The 22035-nt window shown below is 43.3% G+C and overlaps 1 protein-coding gene across 4 annotated transcripts in view; it reads right to left on the reverse strand.

Moving 5' to 3' along the window:
• Positions 1-22035, reverse strand: part of chd3 (chromodomain helicase DNA binding protein 3) — a 45257-nt gene that overhangs the window by 7252 nt on the left and 15970 nt on the right. For 2 of the 4 annotated variants that reach the window (XM_019261326.2, XM_027287725.1), the window contains exons 25-40: positions 21135-21312; positions 20769-20855; positions 20350-20435; positions 19723-19856; positions 19485-19629; positions 18313-18475; positions 18029-18192; positions 17531-17702; positions 17358-17453; positions 17148-17279; positions 16193-16301; positions 15128-15260; positions 12197-12392; positions 10989-11152; positions 10573-10699; positions 5957-6689 (exon numbers count right to left, since the gene is read on the reverse strand). In XM_019261326.2, the coding sequence (XP_019116871.1) occupies positions 6427-6689; positions 10573-10699; positions 10989-11152; positions 12197-12392; positions 15128-15260; positions 16193-16301; positions 17148-17279; positions 17358-17453; positions 17531-17702; positions 18029-18192; positions 18313-18475; positions 19485-19629; positions 19723-19856; positions 20350-20435; positions 20769-20855; positions 21135-21312 (2349 nt within the window). In that variant the 3' untranslated portion in view covers positions 5957-6426. Of the gene's footprint in view, positions 1-5956; positions 6690-10572; positions 10700-10988; positions 11153-12196; positions 12393-15127; positions 15261-16192; positions 16302-17147; positions 17280-17357; positions 17454-17530; positions 17703-18028; positions 18193-18312; positions 18476-19484; positions 19630-19722; positions 19857-20349; positions 20436-20768; positions 20856-21134; positions 21313-22035 lie in introns of those variants that run through there. The other 2 variants (XM_027287724.1, XM_027287726.1) reach the window with 2 other exon arrangements.

Below are 22035 nucleotides of genomic sequence, written 5' to 3' on the forward strand. Positions count from 1 at the left end.
GGTGCGACCAAGCGCCAGCTCGTTGTGGCTGTGAAGGAATCCAATGCAAAAGTGCCAAAGCTGCAGGTCCTCAACGCCCACTTGAGGGCTGGCTCCAGAGTGGTCAGTCTCCATGTTAAAATGACTCGTCACAGCAGAATAAACATGTTAACAGCCTGGTAACAAAAAGTTTGTCTCTGAGCTGATTTCCCCGTTCATGACAACTGTACTGAGGGTGAGAACGCACCACAAAATTATTAAAGTAATACAAGTTTTGGCATAAATAACAGCCATGGCTACTTTTGCAGGTGGTCTGTCAATGAGAATAACTGTGTCCCTTCTTTATACTGTCAGTGGTCCATATCTTATACTGTATGTTTGTGAGAACTGTTAGGACCTCTTGATTATCTGTGTGGAAGTCGATTAGATTAAACATTGTGATTTGTGAATCCTCTTTTCTTCTTTCAACATCAATGACAGGGTTATTCTGAGGCAAAGTTAATGACGTGAATAAAACAGTTAAAGAGAGAGGTTAACAGCAACGACACTATAAAGAGTGAAAATAAAAATGGGCAAAGACGTGATCATCGCGGAGAATGTTGCCCAAGAACAAACCTCTCTAACGCCACAACCGTCATCAAAAACAATCAAAGCGTCCACGCTCTTAATTCTGCATAACTTTAAAGCCTTATATAATCGAACAGGTGATGTTGTATATAAATTCACCCTCAGTACAGTTTGTCATGAACGGGGAGGAAATTAGCTACAGAGACCCAAACTGTTTTTTGTACGAACTGTAAACAGTTTATTTCATTTGAAACATGGGGGACTTATGGGGACTGACTCGTTCTGTAGCCAGCCTCAAGTGGACGTTTGGGAAAACTGCAGTTTTGGCCTTCCCATCGGCTTCACCTCAAGCCACAGAGGTTTCCACTTTGTTAAAAGTGTTTGTATTTCTCCACGTCTCATCTAATTTTTCAAATCTGGTTATTGCTTTAGTTATAAAAAGATCAAAAGCTACAATTTGCAGCGCAAACACGTTTGTACTTCAACAGTTTCTGTTTCACTTAGAGCGACTGCGTGCTGCATCACGTCTCCTATTACTGGAAAGGAATCCGAGAAGAAAACCTGGATAGAACCGGCATCCTTATCTACTTGCCAGTGGAAAATTGACAGAAACATTTTATTGTACATTCTCCTCAGGAAATCAAAAGAGGGAATATTTGCGTTGAGCTTAAGCTGTGACATGAAGAGACATCCTCTTCTGCAACAACAATCAAGTTTATAGGAAATGTGGCCTTGGTTTTCTCTTTGGCCTCTGCACTAAAATATCTTTGGTGCTGAGAAAACTCCTGCCAATCAATTTATGATAAAGCCAACTAAAATTAATAAGTGACACCCTTAAAGAATAGTTTTGCCATTAACAAGCAAACAAACTGCATCAGGCTTGCTTCATAATACTCTCTTTTTAATGAGCAAACTTGCATAATACAGTACGTCAATATATAATCATATTACATACACAGTATCATGTTTACAATGAATGCCTGTAACCTGGAGAGAGTGAGGCCGGCAATGAGTAAAAACACAGCCAACACAACAGGCAATGAGGTCACAGACACACAAACGCACACATGCATGATAATTAACATCTTTTCTACAGGACTGCACAGCTGGCCAACAAAGAGGTCTGTGTGTCCCTATTTGTGCGCTATCGTGATCTGCCTGGGGAGTGGAACGCGAGTTTAGCGCTCCTTTCAAACAAAGCCAGGAATAGCATACTACTCTGACTGCGTTGAAGGGGAAAGATAAACTGTCATAAACACCCCTTGCAGATCAAAGATGCGATAAGGGTGTATGGAGCTGAAGACGTTTTGAAGCGGGGTGAAGCGGGGGGGCTGTAACTGTGTGTGTCTAGAACCAGAGGGGGGACCACTATGGGAAACCGTATGGCATACTCGCCAAGGAGGCCAACAAAGGGGATGCAGAGACAGAGTAGAGAGTGTGTGTGTGTGTGAGCGTGGGGGGGCAGACAAAATCTGATAAGGAGCAAAACAAATCGCAGGTAAAGACTGGGTGAAAGAGCAAGAGGAATTACGGGTGCAGAGATAGATAGAGAAAAAAGAAAAAAGAAGAGGCAGGAGCAGAGGACGAGAGAGGTGGAGAGAAAAGATCGAAAGGAAGACAGATAAGTCGCGATCGTGTGCACCCGCACCAATACAAACGCGAGAGCTAGAAAACAGTGTCACCACTATGGACTTTGTCCACCAGAGAGCGCTGAAAAGTAAGTATATTTTCTAATTGTAATGTCCCGCTCAGTGCACACTGTGTCACAATTAAAGTCCATATAAAGGCAATACTGAGATTTCTTTCAAATACATTAAATATGTTGTTGCTGAAACACGTGAAAAGACTTTGAACGATATATTACTGAAATGTGGAGTTGAGATTTTAAAAGTTTTTCACAGTTTTCAGTCGGGATTTTGTGGGCGGTCCTTAAGGGTGGCTCATGACACGCTGAGGCCACCCTGAGCATACCCCTAGCACCCTTAGCAGGAGAGATAGAGATGAATGCATCTCGCATCCGAGTGTTTCAAGTTAGTCGAGTCATCTTCTGAACTCATCTGACACGTTTCAGTCGCTCCTAACGGCTGCTTTGACTGCTCCGATGAGGGGCGTGGCGCAACACATCTCGAGGACACGCCCCCACACCTGGAGCTGAGAATTCATACCTGATTGCACACCAATTCAAAACTGTGAGTTTCTATCATTCAAAGGGCGGGGAGTTAAACACTCCCTTGCGTCAGACAAAAGCAGACACAAACCTATTTACAGACTGTCAAGGATCTTCCATCAAAATGAGCTGGTTAACCCATTAATTAAAAAACAACATTTTTTTTAAAGTTATTATGTTTTCATAAAATCACTATGCACTTTGATACTTTTTAGGACCCATGTTCTTTCAGTAACAGTCATTTAATGTATTCACATCGAATCTACCCTCTCTGTGTGGCGGAGTCCGCCACTCCTGCGCCAGATTTCCTAGCTCCCCATGAGCGATTCACAGGACGCAACATGTAAATGTGACTGTTTAATTTCATCTCATTGATACAAACCTCATGTTAACTACAATGTGCGTTGTTTGGCTCACTGTAACCAGATCCCCAGTTGCTCTCCTGACAAAGAGCGTCTGTTTTAGCATTAAACCACGCTTCCTGTTACCACCAGTTACCACAGGTGTGAGGATTACAGCTCTGAATATCGATATCAAAACTCCAGTAGGAGTTGGGCATATAAGGTAAAGAGCTGTGGAGATAAAACAGGAGGAGGGATTCAGTGAGGCACTTGTACTAGACCAGATAACAGATTCTTTCGCGACGTCCAACCATCGTACATTTCACTCTGCGTGCCAAACCACTTCGCAATACTTCTCCTCTTTGTTCAAACAGAGCCATCACTCTCTGCAGCCTGCCTGCAGCTTCACAGTAGCATTCACTGTCCAAATTAACTTGGCAGTGGTGACTGTAGATAGAGTAAATGATAAAACCAACACCTGGACATATCTCGAAGAACTCACACAACTTAAACCGTTTATGTGTCTACTTGGCTTAAACTCTGGGACTGCACTGGATGGAGTATCGAGTCCAGAAAGGCAATAAAAAACATTCCTGGCCGACATGACAGCTGTGTCTCTCCCCTGTAGGTCCTGCCTACTATCTGATAGAGGTGAACGTTGCCATCTTGGCAGGAGCGCAGCATTTTTTTGCTTGCTGAAAAGCTTTGCGTGTGTGTGTCCGTGCCAAAACCTTTCATCAGGAACAACCTTCTGTGTTTGAACTGTCAACTGTTCAGGAACTAAGAAAGCACAGGCTTGATTTTAGAATTAAGAGCCTGTCCAACTTTAGACTTGAAAAGAGGTTTCACAAGAGTTTCGTGAATTTATGTGTTGCAAGAGTTTGGAGGTAAAAATCATCAATCAGCTTTTCACTGCTGAAGTAGTCTTTGCGTGCATGTGCATGCTTATTTTGCGTGCGTGCACGTCCGTTATGTTTGCCCTGAAGGTGAGGTATCGCGCTCTTATGAATACTGAATGATGCTTAAAATGAGTTATATATTTCCTCCTGTTTTGGTCTCCACCACCAACGTTACCTGACTCTTTAGTTGCTAAATACTTTTCTAGTTCATCAGCTGGCTGCTAACTTGTTTAGGTGCTGTGCAGGTTGGTTTACCAGAGCTTTCTGATATAAAACAGCTGCCCGCAGCTGGAAGCAACGTTGATGAGACCTAAAACAGTAAATTTGCCTGACTGTAAACCAAATAGAAGGCTGAAAGAAGCTTAAAAGTTCACGAGCTGAGTTGGGTGAAATTACATCACACCTATTCATTTAACATTGTTGATATAAAAAGTTTGATTAATGCAGGTTTAGGTTTAATTTTGCTTATTTTTAACACATTTAGGCAAAATTCTTCTACCGTTCCCTTGAACGTCGAGAAGATTGCAGATTAGCTATTCTGAGATAGAAAAAAAAAACAGTTTTGTAGAAAAACATTATATTTTCTTCAAAGTACCTTTTTTTTGGGAGTTTTGGAGAGAAACTCAGCTGTCGTATTGGCACCGATATAAAACTTTAAAAGAAAAACACAGTTTGATAAAAAGGCAGTGCTACAAGTGCGACAGAAAAAAACACATTCACAACATAGATATTCTCCTCATTGCAGGCCGCACTTTACGCCTTTATGTCCTTCAAGCTTAAAAAAAGGGAAATACCCCAATTTGGTTTAAAAAACACTCGAAAAGTGTAAAACCGTTCGCTCTCTCCTTTCTTCTTCTTTCTTTCGAGGAGACGAGTTCATCCCGCTACTTAAGTCTGGGATGACACACTGATGTACAGCTCGGCTGCACACGCTCGCAGAGAGAGAGAAAAAGAAAAAGAGAGCTGGAAAAACGATGACACAGTCCAGAGTGTTTTTTTCTCGGGGATCGGGGGGACATTTTCCAGCGTGGAATCCATCACGCTGTCACAATAAGAAGCTTAAAGGACAAGAATGTCTCTTTGGGCTTCAAAGCGGGTCTCCCCTTTTTCTTGCAGTGACAGATTGCAGTCTTTAACTTCGGGGAAGAGCTGCTCATAAATACTGATTTTGCCCTGATGAGGCTTAAAAACAGGAAATGGAGTGATATTCCCCTTTAAGTAACCCACCCGCTGTCCCTGCTACCCCTCGAAAGGGTGCGATAGTAAATATGCTTTGTGATACAGTACCTGTCTCAATACAGGTCCTTCAGATTGAGTCAGTTGCTTCTGATTGGACAAAGGCAACTTTTAAGTGTTTTTCTATATATTCTATGGTTCTTGCTTCTTGCTTGGTCGACTGAGGAATGCTAGGTTAAAAGAGTCAATAGGAAGTAGTGTTTTACACTTTAAAAAAAACTTCATCTTCTTTACTTTTTTTTTTTTAGTCCAGTTCGTCCCTTTTTCTATTTCGAGCTTGGATTTCATCTGTCTGCACTCAGCAGATAAATGAAGTTCTTTGCAGGTTTCTAGGTTGTGTGTGAGGTCCACCGTACTAGTTATATATATTTATAATATATATATATATATATATATATATATGTGTGTGTGTGTGAGGAAGAGAGACGGAGGAGTGGAGGACTGTGGAGGAATGAGGGAGTACAGGGTCAGAGCGAGGGGACAGGCTTGTTCAGTCAGCCGGCGGATGAAGAATTGATCCGGGGGGGAAATTTTTTTTTTTTTTTTCTTCTTTTTTTTGCCGCCGCCACCGCCGCCGCCGCCACAGGGGAAGAAACACAGAGAAAAGAAGTCTCGAGAAATTTCGTCTGAGTCCTTTGTGTGTTGCGTTTCTCTCTCTCTCTCCATTCCGGCCTTCATATCTGAATTCCTGAAAACCTGTGATTGCATTAACATATTGTCTTTTTTTTCCCCCTCCTCTCTTTAGTCCAGACATCTTTCGCTTGGGCTTTTTTTTTTTTTTTCCAGTAGCGCCTTTTTCTCTCTTTGCTCGAGGATTTGTTTGTTCCAGACAGGCCATCTCTCCTTTTCCTTCCCCACCCCGCCACCCACCCACCACACGCATCATTAGTGCTTGATCTCAAGGCCAGCTTTTCACCTCTCCCTTCTTATTTTGGACCCCTCTCTCTCTCTCTCTGCTGTTAATTACTTATTTTTCTGGATCAAAGCGCCGCCATTTCTTTTCCGCTCTTATTCGATCCGTCCTGTGAACTTCACTTCTCCCTTTTTTATATTCCTCACATTCCAGCGGCGTCAAAAGTGCTCCGTCCTTGGGTCCTCTCTGGACTTTCTCCTCGAATCGTTCCCTTTTTTCGTCTCTCCTTTTCAGTCTATTTTCGTTACATTCCAGGACGTTTTATCCAAATGTCCTCTCTTATCCCCCCCCCCTCTCTCTCGGTGCGCCCTCCCCCCCTCCCTCTCAGGGTTTCTTTGGTCGCCCATTGCGCGGGAGGTTCTCCACCGTGTTGCTGAGCCGGTACTTGACGATGATGCTGTGCACTGTGGACTTTGGCATCCTCAGCTCCTGTCCGATGGCCCCCTCTGACTTGCCGTCCTTCCAGAGGTCCACCACTCGCTGCCGCTGCACCACATCGTGCTCCTTGGTCTTCTGGCAAGCGGCGGTTGGCCCTCCGGCGGCTCCCCATGCAGCTCCCCCGGTGGCCCCAGCAGCGGCGGCGGCTTCTGTGGGGGCAGACAAGCGGCAGACTGTAGTGGAGACTCGGAGAGGGGAGCAGGATAATGTGACACTTTACTGGTCCCCGTAGGGAATTCTCTTTTAGTTTGCCTCCCTCCTCTGCAGAGAGGTCAGGGGTCAGCTACTGGAGTTGGCGGGGAGTGGGGGGGGATCAGTGTCCCGCTCAGGGACACTTCAGCAGGGCAGGTGCTTGCAGTCATGAGGGCTTGAACCAGTGTGCTCCACTTGCAGGGGCAATCTCTCTAATTTTTCTACGTCCCTAAAAGATGAAGTCTAGAATGTGGGGCTCCTTTTAGTGCAGATGAGTAGCTTCCTCATGGCAGTACTGATGGCTGAAACAGGTTTTTCCAAAATGCAATTCAAGATATTGTGCAAAATGCTGAGATACTGCCATGTGTGAGACAGCACAAAACAATCCTTCAACTCGGAGCACTCGGTGTATCATTACATTGTGTAGCAAAGTTCACAGAGTCCAGCCCGAGTGGTAGATGTGTGTAGTTAAAGAGCGCCGCGGCAGACATGCATATTTCTGGATGTGTTTTGTGTACTCGAGTGATTCTCTCAGGAGATGGGCTATTAAAGGAGGTCGGCAAAAAAAAAAGAAAAATAATCAAGAGAATTGTGTTGTTTTAACTCCATCCATTTCTCCTAAGAAAAAACAAAAGAAGGTCAGGAACCAGCGTGACCCCAATCAAGACCGTAAATGTGGCCTCATTCGCTGCATGCTTGTGTGCCCTGCCAGGGTTCAGGATGTCCAGACTGCACTCTCGGCTCGGCTCAGCTGCTCGCCGCGAGGGCCCCCGCAAAGCGAAAAAAAACAAAAAAAAACCCAACACAGAGTAACACAACTCTTGCGCACGCGCGCCGCTTAGACTATTTCTGAACAGCCAGCGCCGGGGCCCAGCCCTCCTCCGCCGGTTCACAAGTCACAACACGACGTTTACACAACCAAACTCCTTCTGCGGTTTCGGTCCCTCTCAAAATACCTTGGTACAAAGTCCGAATGTTTTCTTGGCATGGCCAAATTCAGACTGAGCTGAGCATAATGACATTTTCAGAGATAGGCCCTGGCTCTCTAAAATGCAATGCCTTTGACAGATGTCTCAGTCTACAATTACATAAATCAAGATACACTGAGTGAGAGGCAGGCGCAGCGCTGAGAGAGCTGGGTGTTGAGGTTTTTTTTTATTTTTTTAGGGCAAGTCTATTGGGGAATATCAGGTTTTACCAGTTATCTCTGCCACATCTCTGCTATCTAAACATCTCCGAACACGAATACACATGCAGAGCAGAGAGAGAGACAGTGTGTGTGTGTGTGTGTGTGTGTGTGTGTGTGTCTGGTGAGCATATGCTGTTACCAAACTAATTATGAGAAAATAAATTCACAAACTGCCAGTGCGCTCTGACAGACTGCAGGCGAGGGGAGACGGATAAGAAGCCAAAACAGATTTTCTTTTTCTTTTCTTTTTTTTTCTCTCCCCTCCTTCTTATAATTTTAATTCTACAAGCTTTTAACTCAATAAGTAATGAGAGCCACAATATGACTTCAAACGAGGAAAATAAACATGAACACTCCCGACTCAGACAGGTTTGATAGCGCTCCAGACCGTGCTTTATTGTTGCGCAACGTACCGCCGAGCCGCGAGTATTGAGGTTTTTGCGGTTGGACATGTTAAGAGATGAAAATGCCTTAATATAGCAGCGCAGCACGTTTGTGTTTGATTTTCGGTAATGTCTATTTCAGGTGTCTATCTGGCAGCCACATCAGAAACTCTGCTACAGCTGTGTGTGTGTGTGTGTGTGTGTGTGTGTGTGTGTTGTTTTTTTCCCCCCTAATATGAACTCCTTGAAGGTTTCACAACTTCTTTCACAACAAAGCCGCTCGGGAAGATAAAGTATATATTCATTAGAATGAAATTTAAGAGTTAAACAACACTGACTTGATCATAAAACTACACTGCGTGGACTTTTACCCGATTTCCCAGAGTCTCATTTTTGATGAAGCCTGAATGTTGTTTTTTAATCTTTTTATATATTTTCTCTGCTAAATGTTTTTCCACAACAACATAACCATATAAAGCTGGAATTCCTCAGATGATATCTTTAAATAGAAGTTGTTGGACGGGTTTTGCCCATCATCGGTGCGAGTTGCCAAGTAATCAAGTCCAGATCTCTGAAAAAAAATAAAGTCGGATTCGTGTGCTTTTCTCATGTCAAGGGTGTCGTGGAGGTTTGTGTGTAGCTCTGCCGGAGCTGCTGATGTGAACCGACACAAAACTGATGCTACAGAAGACCGCAGGATTAGTCACACTGGCCTGCTTGTGTTTTCTCATGCAGAGTTCTGATTGATTGTAAAAAAAACCTCAGTCAACTGTCTCCTTCTCTGTGTAGCCGTTTTTGTAGGTAAACCTCCACAAAGTGAACTTAAATAAGCGCCGTAACGATTTCCAAGAAGTTATGACACTTGCAGGAAATGTATTTTTAAAAAAGAAAGGACCTTTTTGCTGGCTGTCTGAAACGCTTCATTTCCTGCATTCTGCTCATTTTTCTGCACCGATTTGTGCCTCCTTTTTTATGATGTCTTTATTTATGTAGAAAGGAAAAACACAAAATTCAAGCACCTGGAAAATAATGCAGCGAGGCTTCCAGGCAACTGCTACTTTCATGTCTTTCATAAGAGCGGTTGGGAAACGAGCCCTCTGCTTCCCGCGTGACATCTACGCCACACATTCCCAAAATGCAACACAGTCTCACCTGCATCTTTCAAACTCCATGACCTCCTTCTTTGTAACGCAGGCACCGATCATCAGGGTTATTCTCTGACAGTCTTTAGTACCTTTCCAGACCTCTACATCTTAAAACCCTTTATGACCTACGGGAGCACCGGCGATCTGATTTGCATTTCTGTTTTTAAATGCCGGTAGAGTTGCATCCAAATTAAAACCTGGAGGAGTTACACGTGCATTTTGTCTCCTTCCACTAACCGGTTTTGTAAAAGTCCAGTAAACACAACACAACAAAAATTTTATAATCCAGACCACGGGTATTCACAGCACTTCCTGTGCTGGAAAATTCCTCATCATGTTGTGAGCATGAGCTGTCAAGTGGTTTTCTTTGCGTGTCACTATCCACACCAAAAATATGTATTTTTAAAAAAAACTGTGTGGTTTGTTGCACTTTTTTAGCAATTTATTTCATAAATATCATAAAAAATTTGGGTTGTACTGATGTATAAAGTATTAAAATGCTCTGGATTTCTATAGTAGGTCATAAAGGGTTAAATTGATTGATTGATTGCGTTAGAGAAGCAACTCCTGGTTTCCGAGTCATCGTCTATCTCGGCGTGAATGAAAGATTGTGCACAGGAACCCTTCAGGTAGACAACGTGTGTACAACATGACCTTAATAAACTGCTACATCTACTGTTGCTGTGGTGCTGCAACAATCAACAGCTTCAACTCTCTCTGCTGAGATCTGAAAATCGCTTCCCGTGCCAGAAGCAGCTACAGTGAGATTAGAAAAACACCCCCACAAAGAAGCATAAATCTGGTTCAAATCGCCGTCGTGCCAAGTTTCAAACACATCAAACAGACTTGTGAAAATTGAATACTATAATTACGGACTGTCTTAATATCTTTGGTGTTTGTCATTTTCTGATTGTAACACATACACCCTCGCACACATTCACAACGGCAGGTGAAGCCTTGCGTCTTTCACAGTACGATAAAACATATTTCAAGCTGCTCGTGGAGGCTCTTCAAATCGAAAAGTATATCGACTTAAATGTTAAAACTCAAAATGCCGCTTTTTCAAACAACTTTACCTGCAATCAGTCCACAGTAACCTGTTAACAAAGCTTCAGACACTGACCTGATATGAAGGATCCGGGCGGCATCTGACTGTAGTTGGCCCCTCCCATGTGTAGGGTGCTGGGGGGTGCAGGTGTGAAGGGGGCGCCGTAGTTCTGAGGGGTCGCGTAGGGTCCTGGAGGTATGGGCTGCGCAGAGGAAGACAAGGAATTACGTGCGTGTCGGAAGTGATTTATAGAAACAGGAGATATAACGAAATCAGACAATCCACTTTTAAGTTATGTAAGCTGACACAATAAATCTGCTGACTAAACAGCCGAGGAGTGAAAAACCACAGGTGGGTGACAAGATAATGGGCTCCGTGTTTTCATTGGCTGTCCTCCCATTTATTATTTTTCCACTGTGAGCGCAGGCAGCTCCAGCAGGTTTCAACCTGTTTTAATGTGTGTGTGTGTTTTAAAACTGCAGACTGCTGACCGGGGGTGTGTGCGTCTCGGTGCCCTTGCTGGCCAGTCGACTGAGGATGCTCCTCTCGGACATTTGCAGGCGGGCGGCGATGGGCGGGACTCTGGACAGCGTGGCCGGTAGCCGGGTCACGTCAGCCTTCATGTCGCTCAGTAGCTCCTCCAGCTGGTTCAGCACTGCGATGACAACAACAAATGCATCAATAACTACTGCCCTGGATGCTTCACCGACCGGGAAAAAGATGAATTTTAAGTTAATCTTCTCTAGACTCGATTATTGTAACGCCATTCTTTTAATTCTTTCAAATCAAACATTTTTAAATTTAATTAAAAAGTGGTGTGCGAATGTGTCTGGGTCGTATGTTGTTCTTTGTGTGTGTTTTTAATCATATAGAATTGTTTTATATTGTCTCATCTTCTAACTGTCTTTTGCCATCATCATGTTCTTAAATTTGATTATGCCGCTTCGTTTGGTTCTATTTTTGCCTCAGTATCCCGTTTGTGCTCGTCTGTCAAAGCACTTTGTAAACTCGTTTTTTAAAAAGATGCCATATAAGTTATTATTATTATTAATAAATTCAAGAAACTGTCTTCCTAGTTCTTTAGAAGTCATTATGGTGATAAGTACAGTTTACAGGGTTTGTTGCACACATAGTCTGTTTAAAATCAAATTTTTTCTAGATTACTTTTGGGCCTTTTCAATTCCAAAACAAGCACGTTTCTCGTTTTATTTTTACAAGAGATGTCTGTTCCCGTCCTTCATTATCTCGCAACTCTGTCATCACACCCCTACATGGACTTCATCACTGATTGCAGACAATTTGATTAAAATGTTTATGAGGATTCGTTAAGTTCAGTGGCATTACGTGCAGAAAATACCAGAGACGAGAACAAGAACAGTAGTGCCGCGGCGTACCGAGCATGTTTCCTTTTTCGACAGGGCGATATAAACATGGACAGACTTGCCAGGGAGCCAGTGAGGAAATGTTTGGAGCTATCACTTAACATGGTGTAAGCTTATCTGCTTGGCTTTACTTAAGTCAGATTCAGGCTGGATGGCTTGGTGGCTGCAGCAGGAAAGAGTGATTGCACAACGACCACTGTGAGATGTGTTGATGTGTATCTCTCTTTTTATTGTGTGCCTGCGGTTATCTGTCTGCTTTTTTTATACTCACTGAATGTTTTTTTTTAAATAACTGTACAGAGAACAACATCACTAACCTTTATGCAGCACGGCGTTGGCCGGCTTGTTGCCCGCCAGTGACTCCTTGCTGAGGTGTTGGTGCGACTCGGCGAGGCACTCCACCTCTGCGAAGCGTGCGTTGAGCGCCATGGCCGGGTGGCTCGGGTCCTGGGTCATGTTCAGGTAGGCCGCCCGCCGTAACTGTTCCTCGATCACCAGCGCCTGCTCCAACAGCTGAAGGACGAGAGAGGAAATGTTTTAAAGCAACGGCGCGACGGCGAAACGTACATACACAACAGATTGCTGCTCCCACCATGTAAGAAAGAGCTCTGCTGCAGGTCCTTTATTCCAACTCGCTGTGACAAGTGAATTAAAGTCTGACTTATCTTATAGTTTCATGGGCCGTTGCAACAAGTACTGAGCCTTCGTACATGGTTGCCCTGTTTACGAGTCTAGCTGGTCTGTAGAGGTCCAACATCCAACAGTGGCAGGTCTAGCAGTTAGTATACAAGTTCTGTACTCAATCAAACTGCGACTTTAGATTTAAAAACCTGCGCTAACATACGTAGATTTAATTTCATACTTGCTGATATTGATGTCACGTTGATAATTCACTCCCAGCAGCATCATTTCTGCTTCTTTCTGTTCTCACTTAACTCTTCTTTTTGCATGTTAAAGACTCTCTTTCCACTTCCAACACTTCAATCATTCATGAATGTAATTGACTTGCCAACAAAGAAAAAAACGCGCAATAAAAACTGAAGATTTAAGAGCGTTTTCTTCATGACGTATATCGTCTTTTGGCCGTGATACATCGTATAGTGCAAATCTTATATCGTGGCAGCCAGCTTTATGTATCTTGTATCTATGTATTTTAAATTTACGGGCCATTATTTTCATGGTAGATGAAAAAACAACAAAGAAAGTCTGAAGTAAACTTCCCATCATCGCGTTCCATCGCCGGGAGAAATTAAAGATTTTAAAAAGTCAAAGAAAGGTTTGAAAATGTTTGACCAAATATCTGAAATTCGTTTTTCGCTCGCAGATCGTCCTCAGCTGTCTCATCACTATTAACAATTTGCTGTAATGCCTCACAGCTGTGAGACTTTCCGCTGTGTGCGCTGCGTTGTTGGATACTCGTTCCCGTCAACGGCACACTCCAACAAATTTTTCTTTTCTTTTCTTTTTTTTTTAAATGTGCATACAGAACGTTTGTAGTATACTTCCATTTGTCACTTTTCCAGTGTGAACACACTAAATAACATAACAACAAAACCTTCTTATAATCAGTGTCAAGAAAGGAACCGGAGCATGGGTCCATACCAAACATTGGTGTTTTTTTTTGGCAAGTAGACTGAATTTATGAGCCATTACTTATTGTTGCCCCAATTTCTGATTTATCTGCCTGATTTATTTATCTTGCCAGCAATGCATGAAAAATAATGAATGAGAGAGAAAAGATATGACACGAGAAGTAGAGCAGATTAGGAACAAGACTTATTATCTCTTAGCAGGAATAGAGGAGTTCATTAACTTGTCAAAGAGTAGATTCCTGCACATTCAGTTAATTTATTTACTCTCTTCGCACCTCCTCTGCACAGTCGATGCCACTGATCGCACTGAGAGGTACTGAAAACAAAGAACAAAGATGAATGTGTCCATGTGTCCAAGTGAAGGAGCAACCTGGTATGAAAACACTTCCAGCTGATATTAAAGATTTATCAGAACTTCGTAAACTCACCCACATTTTTAATTAAAGGAAAATTGAAAGGCAATATTTTATTCCTCGTGTCACATTTAAACACCGAAAACGAAGACCAGAGAGCGAGAAGAAAATGGTGAAACAAGGCTTAAAAACATATACAATTATATAAAACTGCTTATATTACAAAACCTATGAAAACTGCTCCAGTTACCTCAGCAATATATCACTGTCTCGCTTTTTGTATAGCAGCAGTAATGCAAGCATTTCATGGGAAAGTGTGGGTGGGTGTCCCGTAAAGAGGAGTTATTTATTGCTGCGTAAGACATTATTGTGTTACACAACCAAACGCAACTATGACATGCCGAGAGGAAATTGTTGTGCAAACAATTATTCTGCCGCATTTTTTTGTTTCTTCCTTGACGTCAGATTTATAAAGAAAACCTCTGATCATTTAGCAAGCGAGGGAGTAGAGGAGACGGACATACAGTAAATGAGGATGTTGAGGGCAGGATCTGAAACATGTGAGCCGCTCGAAAACAGGATGAGAGCCGTTCCAGAAATGCAGCGGTCAGCAATACCATCCAGCCAATATGTGGGTCTAGGGGCATCCGTCATACGACCATCAAACGAGTCAGGTGACTGTGAAGACGCTGCGAAATCTTACTGAAATAGTTTGTCTGCGGAAACGTAGTGTCAGGTTTTTAAAAAACCGCAAGACTTCTTTCATAAAAACCAAAAATGTGCCCGTTGCGCAATGTTCCGTTGGCTTTGAATGGCTCGTCATTTATATAATATTTTATTTAGGCAAAGTTCTTGTAATAAAACCAACTTTGTCTGACTTTCATATCATAAAAATAACAAGATTTTAAATCATTTTGATGCTACACCCACTTGTACTCAGGTGAACGGTCTATCTGTCATTCCCACACCGCGCCCTGTACGCCTGTTCGGTTCAATGTAATTTATGTATATAGCACCAAATCATAACAGAAGTTATCTCATGATGCTTTTGGACCACAGGGGAAGAGGAATTTTACAGGCTTACAGGAGGTTTGGGGTGGGGGGGGTGCTGCTTAGAGAAAGTGGAGCTAGTGTCGTGCCAGAACCGGAGCTGGGCAAGCGGGTATTGTAACTGAGCTTGAAAGACAGACGCCGAGCTGGACTTCTTGCTTTTGGACTAGTAAGTAATATTAGCTGACTGCTACGTCTTGCTCGACTTGCTTGATTTTTTTGGCTGTGTTAGCAAAGTTCAGTTTTGTCTTACCTTGAATCGTCGAGCCAGGAACTTGTTCTTCATCTCCAGGAAGTTGCCCTTGTTCGCCTGCGATTTGAAAGGCTCGTTGACGATGGCGAACTGGGGATCGTTCTGGATGTCCTGCCACCGGGCGTAGCCGTGACTGCCGCAGAAGTCAAGGGTTACGTAACACTTTTTGGTGACGAGATAAAGTGCATGAGCAATGTGTGGCTCATCGTCCTCCCTACCCAACGTCATAAAAGTGACGTCACAGCAACGCTGAGCACGTTTTCAGATTTGTTTTGAGATGAATTCATCACAAGAAATGTAATTAATTAGATTTCTAATAACTATCCTGGCTCCGTCTATAGTTACTTAGGGAAATTACTTAAATTACTAGTGTACTATAACATTTAAAGCTCACCTATTAACATTTTGTATCTTGTATGTTTGTATCTGAACACAACTAGATTAACATTTTGTATCTTGTATGTTTGTATCTGAACACAACTAGATGATGATTTTATGGTTTTAGCTTTAGAAAGTGAAAGACAAGTGTTCATCTGTTTCTCATTCCTTCCAGATTTCAAGCTCTTTCGGGTAACAAATCCACCTGCCAGTGTCACTAAAGATCACTGATGAACACGTAACTCATGAGCTTAATACGTTCACAAACAGAGATGTAAAAGTGACAATATGTCTGAGAAGATATTTTGAACTTTGCTGTCGTCTTCATGCAACATTTGAGTGTTCTCGATCTGCAGAAAATAACTTTATGTCTCCGAATGTTAAACTGATTTTAGAGCACAAAACAACTCAGCATTTCTTCTTTTTCATTTCAGCCTAACTAGACCTCAGCATTAACTCGCCGAATAATGAAAACAGAGTTTATGTGAATGCTGCGTGGCCTTAATTACCATAATAGAGGGAACAACATGGACTAAATGAGCCACTACATCAGCTTCCAGCAGACACGGTTTTGCTGTTTACCGAGCTCCGGCTGTGCTTGTTGACTTATTGCGCTGGGCTTCTTCTCGGCTGATAGAAAAATAAACACGCTCGGGTCATCGCCCGGGCAACCGCTGTCAAGGATACATCACGATTCCCGCCAGCAGCCAGAAGTCGTGTCTGCGGTGCCAGATCTCGTTCATCTTCCCAGAGGAGATGGCAGCCCGCTCCTCGTTCTGCCAAAGAGTGTGGAGCTCTGCGGGGTGAAGTCAACACAAAGTGAGAACGAGGTTGTGCTTAGCTCGCTGAAACCTGACTGCAGGTGTTTGTCTTTTCTGGGTTTGCGATGGAGGTGAAAGATCATTTTGGCTCAATGCTGCTTTTGTGCAGAGCTGCAAAGTCTTTGTTGTTTTTATCTGCTTAGTCACTTGTTTAGACCCTTTCACCTTTCTCTCCTCATCTTTCAGGGGCTGTCTAGTATTTCCATTACGTTAAATAAAGCTGATTTTTATACAGGTACAGACACAGTTCTTGCTTTTGATCTGTAAGGGAGAAACTACATCCAGGTTTTAGACAGTCTGCAGTCACAGAGACTATGTCAAAATTTTAGACAGTCTGTGGGGACCTCACAGAGACTACATCCAGGTTTTAGACACTCTGTGGGGGCGTCACTGGACAGTCGCCTGACCACACCTCAGACAGGGTAGAGAAAACAAAACCACCTTTTCAGGTGCATAGATGTACTCTTGCAAGATCAAGTCATATCCGAGCGAGTGTGATTAACAGTTTCCGACACAGAAAACACAGATTATTCTTAAAGCTCCGGTATATCCTACTTTGTGGTTCGTAATACAGAGGTGCCTGGAAACAAAAGGTTCGTTGTTCGAGGTAATTAAAGATGAATTTAAGGAACAGAGTGCCCAGAGGTGCAATAAAAGATTGCAAAACCTCCCAAATGTTCGATTTACAATAATACAAGACAAGAAAAAGCAGCAAAAACTCAAGTTTAGAAGCATTAAACCATCAAATTATTGTCATCGCTGCATGAAAAATGGCTTCAATGTTCTTAATCATTTCTTTTGAATGTTTTATCAGCACTGACCGGTGAAGCCGCCGTCTGCGATGTTGAACATAAAGCGAGGTCTCTCAATGGGAGGCCTCCCGTTACCCTTGGGTGCCTCCTCCTTCGCCGCTCTGACGTCTTTCCCAGCATCCTTTTCACCCTTGACCTCCTCTGTTACAGAGAAAGACAGCAAAGGTGTCACTGTCACGCGTCCGGGGTCAGCGGAGTGTCACAGACGGTGAGACGTACCTTTCTTCACGTCAGCCGCCTCGGCCTTATCCTTGGCGTCTGTCGCCTCCGTTGTCTCTTTGTCTTTTTCCTTCTCCTCCGCCAATTTTTCTCCTTCTGCAGGGAAAACCGTTACAATTTGCAAAGGGCTCCAAACAAAGACTTTCTTTTCTTTTCAGTGTTTTCGTTCTTACCTGATTTCTCCTCTTTGACCTCCGTGTCCTGCTTCGTTTCCTCTTTCCTCTCCTCTGTCAGAGTCTCGGACGTTTCCTTCTTCTCCTCCTCTGTCAGGTCGCTCTCGTCTTTGCCTTCGGTTTTCTGACCCGGGGACGCGTTTTGTGACGTCTCTTTAGTCGAAGAGGAAAGCTTTGGAAAGAAGCAACAACATGCTATCACTCATCTACTTTTCACTGACTTTTCACAGGATGTGAAAACCCTGCATGGATTGGGTTCGGTTTGCCACGCAATAACAATGTCATTTTTGATTTTCACGGTGAGTGAAAGTGAGCGGAAAACACTGAAAAACATTGCATGCCTGGAAAAACCGCTGACAGTGACGTCAAGGGTATGAGATTTGTGGGAAAACGCAAAAAAATAGTAGGAGATGCATAACTTTTATGGTATGCAAGTGTTTCAAGAAGACAAGAGCTCATGAAAAGTTTTGCAGAGGTGTTTGGAGGACAGTGTCGCACCTCCTCGGGGTCTGCAGTCCTGTTGCTGTCCACCTCCTTCCCCTCCTCCTTGTCTTTCTCCTTTACTTTCTCTTTGTCCGACGCGGCCTCGCCTTCCTCTTTGTCTTCCTCCTTCTCTGCATCTTTTCCGTTCTTTTCCAGCTTGTCTGCTGGAGCAGGGGTCGCTGCACACACATAAAAACACACATCACTGTAGCTTAGAATCAACTCCAACTTTACCCGCTGCCCTTTACGTGTGTGTAAAGTGCCCCCTGCTGGATCTCGGGAGCGCACGTTTGAGTTACCTGGCTTGGAGGTGCAAGGTGTGTTGTTATAGCTGGCATCGGGCGTGGGTGTGGCGGTCTTCACAGCAGGAGAGGAGGCCCTGGAGGAGGTTTTATCTATGCTGACCTCAGGCTTCAGCTCTGGAAGACTCCACCGCCCGTTGATGTGCTCGAACTCCTGGATCTGGACATAAAAAACACTCATGAGAATAAGAAAAAAAAGAAGCTTGGCACACACTCACTCCTTCCTGATACCACCCTATTTAAAAACGCACCACCCACATGCCCCGTTCGCCTGGCAGTACATCATACATTCCCGCAGGCGCAGATAGCAGATCAGGATGTCGGCACGTTTCGACATGTTGGACTGAGAACTGGATTGAAGATGTCTGGATAAATTCAAGTGAACTGGCGAACAGAAAGTAGTCCGGGGCGATCGGAACATCTGTCAAGATGCCGCGGTTGATTTCTTCACTAGGAAAAGACCTCCAACATTTTATTGTCTCTGTCATTTGTAGAATCAAAGACATCTTACTGCTTCATGTGAGCCAGCAGACGATGCCACGGATGTGCGGAGGCACTATTAAAGCTACATTCCTTCAGATTTTTATGATATTTGATAATATTTATTCATTCGGTGCATTTATATTCAATAATTACTCTCTACAAAGCAGTTTTCATTGCAAGTGGCGGAGTCCACCATTCCCAGCACTGGTTTCTAATCGCGTACTTACACATGAGGCATCCACAGGAAATGATGCATGCATGTAATTCAGTGTTTTTTAAGTTTTTATCTCGTTAAAATCAGCCTCATTGTTGATTTACGCCCTTCTAATGTCATATCAGAGCTGGAGAAAACATTTCATACTCATGCTTGAACTGGAAAGATGCAGGGTGGCTTTTATTGTGGAGTAACCACAGGAATTGTTCATTAAAAATGAGTTTACCAAACAAGACAACTCATTCATCAATCATTTTTTTAGCATTTTTTGACAGAGGATCAGCTTTAAATATACTTCCTTCACAAAACAATGAGTTTGTCGGGCTGTACTGTAAACCTGCAAACCTTCTTCAACAAAAGCCCAATCCACAGGACGGGAATATTATTCGTTACAACTTTAAGTTGCATGACTTGCTTCATTCCCCCACGTTTGTCTTGGCCTAAGAAGAAGGTTGAACAACTTTGCTCTGACCTTCTTCTTGACAAGAGACATGACGCCGATTCGGGTGAGCACCGGCTGCCGACACAAGCCCTCCCTCGGCACGCCATCTGCGAACGTCTCGGCCCCGTCAGCCACTGGCTCGCACAGGTGGCGCATAAAGAGAGACACGTAAGCCCTGGCGAGGAAAAAAAGAGGATAAATATAAAGGTTGACGGACAGATAGATATGCAGGGAATGTTTTAGGTTTGTTTCAATAAATACAGCTCACTTGAATTCTTTCTCGGTCTTGCCCCTGAGGTCTCTGACCAGCCACTGAGAGGCGAAGGCGTCCTGAGACGGCATCCCCCAGCGCATCACTGCGTTCAGGAAAGCCTTTCGCTGGCGTGTGTTGAATCCGAGCACCTATTGATATTGAAAATATTAGATATTTCTGAGTGAAGCTGGCGCTGTCCAGACACTGGCCGGCCAAATGTATCTGCAAATCGTTATTATTCTGGAAGACATTAAACGAAACTGTCGGGATATGAAAGCTTTTTTTTTTTCGTGCGTGTATTTCTCAAACTTCCCAAGGCCTTTTTTTTTTTTTTTTTTTTGAACTAGGTCCCACTGGCTTATAATGCTAAAATAAACTTTGAATCCTCACTTGAACAATGCGAGCCATTATAATCATGTCCACCATTATCGGGATGATAAATGAGCTCGGAAAGTTCAGAGTTGTTGGAGATGTAATAGCTCTGCTGCCAATCTCCCAGCCGAAGATTGTTAGATCGCTAGAAAAATATCCAGGTTCAGCTTAGAGCAAATCTGACAGATTCCAGTAATATCACAATATAATTTTTTTTTTTTTAAAACACACGAAATTAAAGCAGAACTGGTTCGAGAGCGTCGTACAAACCTCGAGGTTGCCTCCCACTCTGGCCAGAAGAGGAGGCAGAGGTTTGTCCTTCTCGTTCCTCAACTGGCGACGCGACTGCCTTCGACCTGCAGGTGACGGAGAGGATGGTGAAGACGCGCAGAGGAATCAAATATGTAAAGATTAGGGAGATTCGTACTTTTTTTTCCTCTTTGCAAATGTACAGTGAGTAGATTATTAGAACATCTAATCAAAAACTTTTGAGCATTTCCCTCCGACTCTCTGAAGTACTCTCTGGATGGAGTTTTGCGTTTTTTGGCGTTCGAACGCGTCTGACTCTGCCAGGTGACTGTAACAACTAAATCAATTTCAACCTGTAATTCAACCCAGACCTGATGAGCAGCGCTGCCCGGTCTCTCTCTCTCTCTCTCTCTTTTTTTTTTTTAATCATCTCGTCTTACCTTCTGGACGATCATCAAAGTCCTCGTCCTCCTCCTCGGAGCCCACTGAATACTCGGACTGGTTATCTGAAATGTCAGCATGCCACTCTGAAACAGCACATGGTGGTCTGTCAATAGGCCAGGCCCATTCACTTCCACTGTGCAAGCAATAACTCAAAACAGAAAACGCATCGTCCTAATATCCTCATATTTCTACTATGATCATACGATTAGACTAATAAATCTTGAAAAAGAAATAATAATCGTTCTAGAAATCATTCTCAGGATGTGAAAGAGGATTTATTTTTAAATCCGCTGAGGTGTGATTGATTTAAAATAACTCACGGGTGTTTATTCAGCTGCCGCGTCCAAACCCCAGTCACCTACCTTGGTCTTCCTGCGCAGCATCGTTGTAGTTGACAGGCTTGCGGTTCCTCTTGCCTTTACCCAGTTTGCTCGCCAGGTCCTCTTGTTGCTGCTCGTAGTGATGCCGCAAGAGTTTCTCCCAATAGTCCGGATCCACGTTCTCCTCCTGTTTGATGATCTCCCGCTCGATCTCCTCAATCTGGAGCATCAGAGAAGTACAACAAGAGAAGTTGAAAACCCTCTTTGCAAAGTGCAAAGTTATGCAAAGTTCCAGTCCTGCAGGCAGCAGGTTTTTCCTGAACATATGTCACACTTGCTATACAGTGTTAAAACTTGATTTTATCTTTGAAATGATGCATTTGAATGAAAAAGCCACAACATTTTCCAGCCTTCTACACCAGAGGTTCCTAATCTCCAGTTATTAGGCCCCTGAACATTTGTTCCTGGGCTGCAAAGACAAAAACAGCTACCTTACAGACTATTTTGTGGCAATTATATCGAACTTCTCTCTTTGCTGCCACACAGATTTCTTTTCCTGTATCACCGACACGCGAGGTAACCACACCACCTTTTAGCATTTAGCAGCAGAGCTGCAAATAATAATTATTTTGATGGTTGAGTTCGTCTTGATTAACCCGATTCATCATTTGGTTTTGTAAGATTTCACGAAATAGAACCAAAAAAAAAAAAAAAACAATTTCCCAGAGTGCAGGATCTTCAAATTGTCTGGACAAAAAAAAAAGCAGCAAATTATCACAGCCTAAAAAAACGAAACCTGTGATTATTTGGATTTTTTACCTTAAAAAAAGAAAAAGCAACTTCAGCTTCATTGTTCTGTTCAGCAATGAAATCTGTGTGAGGGCACTACCTGAGGTCTTTGTGTGTGTGTTTCTGAATTGAGTGACTTACCAGAATAAAAGCA

This window comes from Larimichthys crocea, chromosome XIV (assembly GCF_000972845.2).
Source record: "Larimichthys crocea isolate SSNF chromosome XIV, L_crocea_2.0, whole genome shotgun sequence".
Classification (NCBI taxonomy): domain Eukaryota; kingdom Metazoa; phylum Chordata; class Actinopteri; family Sciaenidae; genus Larimichthys; species Larimichthys crocea.